Source organism: Porites lutea, chromosome 9 (genome assembly GCF_958299795.1).
Source record: "Porites lutea chromosome 9, jaPorLute2.1, whole genome shotgun sequence".
NCBI classification, from domain to species: domain Eukaryota; kingdom Metazoa; phylum Cnidaria; class Anthozoa; order Scleractinia; family Poritidae; genus Porites; species Porites lutea.
The window spans coordinates 9,551,820-9,560,328 of record NC_133209.1 but is presented as its reverse complement, the minus strand read 5'-3'; the positions used below and the strand labels follow the sequence as shown (position 1 = coordinate 9,560,328).

General features: G+C 37.0%; 1 protein-coding gene across 3 annotated transcripts; it reads left to right on the top strand.

The window, feature by feature from the left end:
• The first annotated feature begins 1,700 nt into the window (after window positions 1-1,700).
• Window positions 1,701-7,377, top strand: LOC140948586 (uncharacterized). Of its 3 annotated transcripts, XM_073397843.1 has the most exons (6): window positions 1,701-1,797; window positions 1,915-2,024; window positions 3,404-3,442; window positions 5,157-5,391; window positions 6,163-6,329; window positions 6,840-7,377. In XM_073397843.1, exons 2-6 carry the CDS (start codon window positions 1,952-1,954, stop codon window positions 7,289-7,291), a joined length of 966 nt encoding a protein of 321 aa, XP_073253944.1. In that variant the 5' UTR covers window positions 1,701-1,797; window positions 1,915-1,951; the 3' UTR covers window positions 7,292-7,377. The 3 variants fall into 3 exon arrangements, with proteins under 3 accessions (XP_073253944.1, XP_073253942.1, XP_073253945.1); XM_073397841.1 differs by having other exon boundaries at window positions 1,714-2,024; XM_073397844.1 differs by lacking the exon at window positions 3,404-3,442 and having other exon boundaries at window positions 1,714-2,024.
• Window positions 7,378-8,509: the final 1,132 nt, after the last annotated feature.

Here is an 8,509-nt window from a genome sequence, read left to right as displayed (position 1 = left end):
CTGAGGACCATAGGTTTCGACACATCCATTGAACTGATTCAGAGATATGTCCTTTTGAGGTCAGCAAGAATCCTTAGGAAAGTGTTGGAGAGAGTAAAAGGGAGCAAAGTAAAACGAAGGACGCTTCTTGGCTTTCCTAGGCAGCTGGTTGTTGCCTGGAGCCAATGAAAACCACACCTTTTTCTGAGAGTATTAGAGTATTTTCTGAGAGTGGTAGGAGCCCTGGGACTAATGAAGAAAGGGCTGACGAAATAATATATACAACAGATCCTGGGTAACATCAAAATACATGAAGTACAAAAGATCACACTACTTGGAACATCTCACATCCTAAGAAAGGCACTCTCCATCATGTTGTATTATGGTATAAAATAATACTACTACTACTAATACTACTACTACTACTACTACTACTACTACTAATAATAATAATAATAATAATAAACAAAAAAGAAAAAAAAAAGAAAACGAAGAAAAGAAAAAAGTTAATCGTTTAAAAATAAGTAATAGATATTAAAGAAAAAAAAAACTCCATCAAAAATAAAATCACAGTAATAATATTGATTAAAAAATAAAATAAAAATAAAGTAAAATTGCTCTTCTACACTGCCCCTTAAAGTAAAATTTTGTTCTTGGCTCTGTAGGAGAAGTTTCGTCTCATATGGAAAAATCAAATCATGTGTATCAGTTAAGCCTCGCGGAAACAAAGGTATTATATATTCCGACAACTGAATAGGCGTCCTGAATTACTTATCAGCGCCTTGATTTGAAATTTTAAACGTTTTAAAGCGAGCAGCTGTACATGACTACAGATCAATATATATTTAGTTAAGTATTGATGAAAATATCTTGGACTCTTCAAAGAATGAAATAAGAGCGAATCTTCATACAGTTTAATGCAACAATTCTAAACGAAAAGCACTAAATGAAAGTGATACGTTAAAACGAACGACCTAAAAATTGTCTTTTGAAATAACGTTTTTTTGCATAGTTAACATGTAGCATACGTAATTGAGTTGAGCGGAAAAAAAGGATATCAGATTTTTAAATACAATAATTATAATTAACAAACGAAAACTAAAGATTATTGCGAAAAAATGAAACTTGACTTGACCAAGGCTATATATACACGCATCTGAAGCTCAATTTGAACCGAGTTTTCCCTTTTTTGAATACTATTCAGTATCAGTTTTCTATACAAATTGACTTTAACGCCCTGGAAAAAAGAAATTGTGAATTTTAATTTGATTTCTTTCCGATGACACAATAAAAAGATAAGCGTTGAGAGAATACAATAGGTCAATTTAGTTACCTTTGAGCAGCGTGAAGTCTCTGTTTTTATCATTTCATATGAGTTCAAACAAGTGCCAGAGGTAATTGTTTCGACCAGGAATCAACAAACTCAAAATATAACATCACGCCAGTCTAAAAAAAACATTTTGTTGTTCGTTTTATTATGATTTTTTCTTTATACTTGTCATCCAATCTGGTTCGGAAACATCAAAACTAATTTATTGCAAGCTACTTTTTGGTATTTTGTTCCATTTCGTTTGAAAGATCCCATTAAATTACGCAGAGTACAGTTTATTTGCTACGATCCGCTTAATTTCTTGACATGTGTCACTTATCGATCACTGCATGGTATTGTTGTACTTCAATTGGCTTTGTTGCCAATTTAGTTCAAACAACAGTTCGTGTGAGCAAAACCTTGAAACTATTAAGACGAATCAAAGAAAGTCATTGATCTTGCCTCGTGCGGACTGAATTAACATTTGTCGTCGCCTGGTAGGAGGCAGAGTAAAAATATTTTATGCTGTAAATTAAAGCCCTTCACGCACAAAATATTGATTATCACCTTGTCTGCAAGGCGTGAAACGCGTTCTGACTGAAACACGACGATAATTAATCTAACAGGATTGTGTGGTGATCAAAGCTTCGATTCGAGGGAAAGATGGATAGAGCAAATCTCTTGCGAAGATCCGTGACTTTTAATGTTGGAGTCTTCATTTACCTAGTATGTTACGGTAAGTAAGAATAAAAGGAATCGAAGTTTCCACTTAATTCAACGACTTTAGAAGAGGAAAGGCATTATTTAGAAGACGCAACTTTTTATATATACATTTTTATTTATAATATTTTTCTTCTTTTTTTTTTTCAAACAAGCTGATATACACTTTGTAGTCATTTTTTTTTTATGGTAAGTGATAAAAAATAAGTGAAAGCTGCAAAATAGAAATTATTTGTCTACAGAAACCGCAAAGCCTGGATATATATATATTTTTAAAATACAGCATAAGTTTCACTTTGTTAACGCTTTAATATCCAAAGGTTGATTTGCATGTAAAATTCAAAAGCTTTAAGATATTTATCGATATATTGTCAATATAATTAATAAAAAAAAAGTTTATAGCTATTTTACCGAGGTTCTAACTCAGAGACGAAAGTATCTAGACAAGTGACTTTGTGGACAAAAGAAAATATCCTTGAATAAATGAATAAAAATAATACTTCCTAGAATTACAAAAAAGCAAGAAACCTAACAACGCTTTTCTTGGAGTTATTTTTGGGAGTTGTAAAATTGAAAGTTGTTTGGATTTTTCTGGGTTGACTTGGATGAATCCCTATGTTTTAAGTGGTATAGGCTAGAAATTGCCGTCTGGCTATGATTTTATGCTCCTGATAAACGAAACTGATAAAAGCGTCCAAATCCGATTAAAATCCCACAATATGAAAACTAGATCTCTTCTGCAAGCGCGTGTCTGTTTAGTGGCGGCCATTTTGAATGTGAAATACGTGGTCAACTGCGGTCAACCGCAGTATGGAATGAGGAATGATAGGGAACTACTCGAAACTCTTCTCGCCGTGATTCTTTTTCTCCAGATGTTAGAACGGCCCTCAAATCTGAATAAAATTCCAGTTCTTTCTGCAAAAAAGTGTTTTTTATTTTATTTTATTATTTTTTTTATAAACGGCCGTTCAAAATACGAAATACGCTTTCAGTCGAAGTATGGGACCGAGAAATGTTTGGAAACAGGTCGAGATCCTTTCCACTATTAACTATTTTTTTTCTCCAGATCGAAGGTCTCGCCTTATATCGAGTTGAGAACTTTACTACTATAATCGTTGAGAAAATCTCTCAATAGATTAACGGTGATTTAAACTCAAAATCGAAGTGCTACCGATCTGGAATTTTCAAAATTGTTGATCTCCAAACTTCCCAGACATTAGGCAATTTCGAGAGCTCACAAGAGTTGACGGGTTTTTTTTTTAAATTTCCGAATAGCTTCCTGGATAGCAGGATCGTTAATTTGGGGGTTGTTAGACTTTGGTACAAGAACGAATTCTTGCAGAGTCTAGGTTTCGCTGCCTTAAAGACGTTAAATGGTAACTGTGTTTTTGATAGGTTTGGTTGCCATTACTCCCTCTCGAGCACAATTTACAGGTAAGGCCACGTTTTTAGTGATTTTCCTTGATTATATAAGTCGTTAAAATGGGCGATATAGTTCTAACAGTATCGCCGGTGAGTATTTAGAGTCACATCATACCGTGGTGAGTCAATACTTAACATTCAAGCAGCAACATTTATCCTTTAGTGATGCAAATGTCGGGATGGTTGCCATCCTCACTCCCTCCTTATGCTTCAATCATATTGCAATATTCATTTTTCCGTCATCGTTAGGGCATCATAATATTAGAGACCTTTAGATTCTAACACGAGTTCGACTACGAGGACGAGATTTTCTTTAAGATACCGCGACTACGGACTACGACTACGGTTAAACATGCTACTGCGCATGATCCAAACCACGTGACTGTTCATTTTTCCCCCGTAGTTCTGCGGCTATGGTGAGTTGTTGAGCTGTTTCGCGTAGTCGCGACTACGGAGAACATTTTGCTCGCATTTTGCCGTCTCGGTAATTCAAGAATATCGTCTTTTCGTAAAATGTTTTCAATTCACCTGCTTTAAGTGAGAGGGAAGCGAAATATGTAAGTTTTGTCTAATTTCTGCTCAGATTTACGCTTTTAATCTACTGTTGTGACTACATTTTTGTCTAGCTAAGCTCATATTTAATTAAGCTTAGCTGTTTATACGCCGAGGAGAAGAGAAATCATGCAGGTAATTTACTTTCTCTTCGCACTTGTAAAGTTTCAATGTTTGTTCGAACTGATTAGTGTGTCTTTCTACTTGCGTAACCTTTGTTTATGCGAGTTTTTGTATCGCATTTGCTGAATGAAAATGATGTAAACATCTTCGAGACAATCGAAATTCGGCATTTCAATACTTCAAACTACATCAGATCAGTAGTCGGAGAAGTCCATCTTCTAAATCTAATAAATGAGCTATTACTATTTCTGTCAATTTCTTTAATATTTGACATAAGTATTCATGGGCGAAAAAATAAAACCTGTGTAACCAAAACTTTGTTCACTAATTTCACCCGACGTAATTGCTTCCTTCAAGTATGGAAGAATTTGCTCATTGTCCTAAAGATAAGATCACATGCAAAACTGACTTGCATTTTTGTGAACTGTGATGAAAACAAGAAAATCTTTGCGTGTTGTTTCCCTCTCCGCCTCTTCTCTCGTAGTCTACTGTCTGTAGTGCAATCTTAACGTTCTATAATTGCACGACTCAATCCAGTGCTACAAACAAAGGACAACGCTCGTCCAGCCGTAGCTCGTAGTCCGTAGTTTCCGTGTAGCTGTCGTCATTCTACTACGAGTTTTAGCGAGAATGTCGTAATGACGGAAACGAATGTTAGAAGTTTTATCATTTTGCAATCGAGAGAGGGCTTAACCTCCTTCGATATGAATAAAAAAAAAACAAGAAAAACAAACAAACAAAAAAAACAATGAAGCTTTCAGGGTGTCTTTTTTTTCTGAGAATACGCGAAAAAAACTTTAAGTACTCGTAGTCGTTATTGTCCTCGAATCTAAAGATCACTAGGCCTTCTTCAGAGTTCAACCAATGTAAGGTAATTTGGATTCTGCAATCCAGAAATTTTTCCCAGTGGAATCCGGGATCCTACGCTTCGGAATCAGTAATTCATTCTGTTCCAAGCATGCAAGCCACGCAAGGCCTAGCGCTCGAAAAGTTAAAGCCTAAATTTTTGTTAAAGAAAGGTTTAATTCTAGGTCTTGGACTTGTTTTATAGCGTGTACGACACGCGGAAACCACACAGAGGATATCTACCGAGAAGTACCCATCAAAAACGCGAGAACCAGTGTAACAATTAGCAGTCCAAACTTCCCCAATCCTTATCCCCGGAACATGCAATGCACATGGAGAATTTTGGCTCCAAAAGATTACAAGGTCCAGATTTCTTTTCTGGAATTCAAACTAGAAGAGAGCTACCTTGACTCTGGTTGTCATGACTACGTCAGCGTCAGGTTGGTGGTACCTCAGCACTTATCAAAGCCAGGTTTACTGATGAGGGTTTCACCACAATTTCTTCTGGAAAATCGAAAATTCAAACAAGGCTTGAAATAGTACAATTTTTTTCTTGGAAATGAAGGGAACGATCCTTTTGCAAAGAGTATCAGCGAAAAAATACAGACCATTGTTGCCTCGTTGCCTCCTCACTCCTCAATAAGATATAACAAATTTTTCACTGTATTTTTTTTTAAGTCCTTATTCTTTACTAAGTGTAGACGTTAAATGTCTGCCATTTCTAAGACCTCCTCAGGTGTTCCCCTATAAACTGCAAGTATGGTGCACGTAACATGGGTTTACATGCAAAAGTAAAAAATCACTGTTCCGCATCTTAAATAAAGTTACTTTACAGCCTCGTCCCTAGATTTCTGGATATAGACCTGGGCCTAGTTGTTCGAAGGCCGATTAGCGCTTAACCCGGAGTTAAATTTAACCCGGGTTTCTTTCTCTTGTGTTCAAAAGCATTTTCTTGGATAGTTTTCTCTGTCATTTTTAGAACTTCCGATCATCAACGCGAAGACAAAAAGAATTAAAACTGAAATGCTTTTGAAGCTTTCAAATCTGAATTCAAATCTTGCACTAACCCGGGGTTATCTTAACCCAGCTTTGAACAACTCGGCCCTGCAGTTAACGAGGTTAATTACTTTAGACTCAGCCAATAGTGCTCCATTTTGAGAATTTCGTAACCTACCAGGACTAAATGATATGATCATTGTTCCACCTATTAGAGAGAGCGGAACTACTTTCAGGGACGGAAGAGAAATAAGAAGGCGTTGTGGCTTTACCAGTCCTCCCACAGTCCAATCCAGCAGTTCAATCCTATGGATAAGATTTCTAAGTGATACGAACAAAAAGACTGAGAAGGGGTTTGCCATTAAAGCCCTCCCTGTTAATGGTAAGAGTTTATTGTCGTTGCTGCACTATTACAGAAAGTTAAAGCTCACCTGGTAAATATTACGTCTAGGCATCAAATAAGTTCTGAATAACTAAGGGGGAGGATTGGTGCCTTGTAAGGATTAGTATGGCCGTGGGAAGAAACTTATTAAGTACATTGGCCAACAGTCCTATTTCAAAACTTGAAAAGAACTTCGCGATATTTGTAAAAAGCTTTTAAAACCAAAAAGGCCTCTGCACATTCTTCATCACTGCATTTTCCCTCATGATGTTCAGTGTGGAAGAGTATCTGCAGTCGATCTGCAGTCGATTACTCGATCGCTTACTCGTCTGAGTTAACTGTAGTATACGTATGTACTGCCTAAACTTTAAGGAAATGACTAGGTAATTTGTCGTTCTTTTTTCCCTGCTCTAGTTCACTGTTGACAAAGCAATCTGTGTCAATTAGAGTATTCCCTCCTGGCCGAACAAGCTGTATCAATAATGCACACCTTCGTTTTGTTCTCTCCAGGCTCATCGCCGAAGCGGTACATAGCTATCGGAACACTTGTGGCATTGCTACTAATCATAATAATAGTCATCATTATTTGCCGGAAACGATTTCAACTAAAACAAGATAAATGCACTCCTAAGGTACGTCAATACCGAGAGCTGTCTATCCCCATTGATGCAGAGCTTGACCAAACAAAGTCCCCAAATGAGGAACCAGAAACGCCGGGTATACCTGAGGAGGACCCTTGGAACGGCGAGTGCAAAATGACCCAAGAAGATCCTAACGCCCAGGGTGCCTTTTATTTGCGCCCCATGAGAAAGTCCGAGGCTTCTGGGTATTGCTCTCTCTCCGAAGAAGGAGATTCACTCGAGTTTAAGACAACCAGGACTTTTACCAAGCCGACTCCGAAGAAGAGCGCCCCCAATGAACAAGACGAGTTGGAGTACACAGAGTTGCTGACTGTTTTGTAAATCTGTGCTTGGTCGTCAAAGATCGGTAGTAATGACAAACCATATAGAAATGCGGGATTGAGATCAGTTCTCGTCGTCGATGGATAAAGCTGTTATTATTATTATTTTTTTTCCAAAGCAAAAACTTCTTTTTTTGAATATGGCCCAAAAAAATCTCCAAGCTTCATTTTCTGTAAAATTCAGAGATTTTATTCGAATAATCATACCACAGCGGGACTGAAAGACTTCCAGTCAGTCTTAATAATTATTTACTTCATCATAGGTGACTCATATTGCTGGAGAAACCGAGATATTTACCGTTTCTGCCTATGTAGGCTACGCTACTATAAAAAAGTTAAACCCAAGAGAACACAGGTTAAATTTTGAGTAAAATTTTAATCGAAATTGTTCTTTATGTCAGACACCGAAGGAGAGGTTTTATATGAACTGGCACGCCACAGGATTTAGCCCCCAAACTCAAAGGCCACTAACAACAACAATAACAACAACAACAACAACGATGCATTTATTTAAAGAAATATAAAGTTACAATACTCAAAGGCTATAAGGTTTCACCAAGTATTCAGACTTCGTGACTAAGAAGCTGAACAAGGTAGATCATTTGGCATCTAATCTAATAAAAGCCAGAAAACGAAACAACAGAATTCTTGGTTCCAAACAAAATAAGAGCAAAAAAGCCACAACAACCTGAACAAATGTTAGGCAAGAATTATTTACAAGAAATGCCAACGTCATCAAAGGGACCTTTAATTATTGCAGAAACTCACAAGGGGTTTTGTCCAATGCTCGTGATTATTCATTTTCGAAAGTACTATATTTGGAACGAGAAGAAAAGATAACTGACCAATCAAACTTCGTTAACGACGTGACGTAATTTTACTTCTCGTTTCCGCGCCTGCTTAAAAAAAATGGCCGACAAACGGGGGAAAAACTCCCGAAAGCCGAGTAAGCTTTCAAATATTGAAACCAGTTTCCTTACCGAAATACTGAGCAGGAAACTGGCTTACCACCCGGGCCAAACTCAACAATATGAAACGCCAGTGACGATCGCTCGACTTCTTGAAGTTGTCACTTCAAAAAACGATACCTCGGTGACCCTCTTCGCAATAAACTTCTGCTGCAAATAGGCATTGAAAAGTCTCATATTAAAAGTACAGAATAAACAGTAAAACGTATTTTCGAATAAAATTCATTAGCAGGCTGCGTATCGAAAAGTGT

Coding starts and splice junctions, on each gene's coding strand:
- LOC140948586 (XM_073397843.1), top strand. CDS start 1,952: ATGGATAGAGCAAATCTCTTGCGAAGATCCGTGACTTTTAATGTTGGA. Junction 5,392..6,162: donor CATGACTACGTCAGCGTCAG/GTTGGTGGTACC, acceptor TCCACCTATTAG/AGAGAGCGGAACTACTTTCA. Junction 6,330..6,839: donor TAAAGCCCTCCCTGTTAATG/GTAAGAGTTTAT, acceptor TGTTCTCTCCAG/GCTCATCGCCGAAGCGGTAC.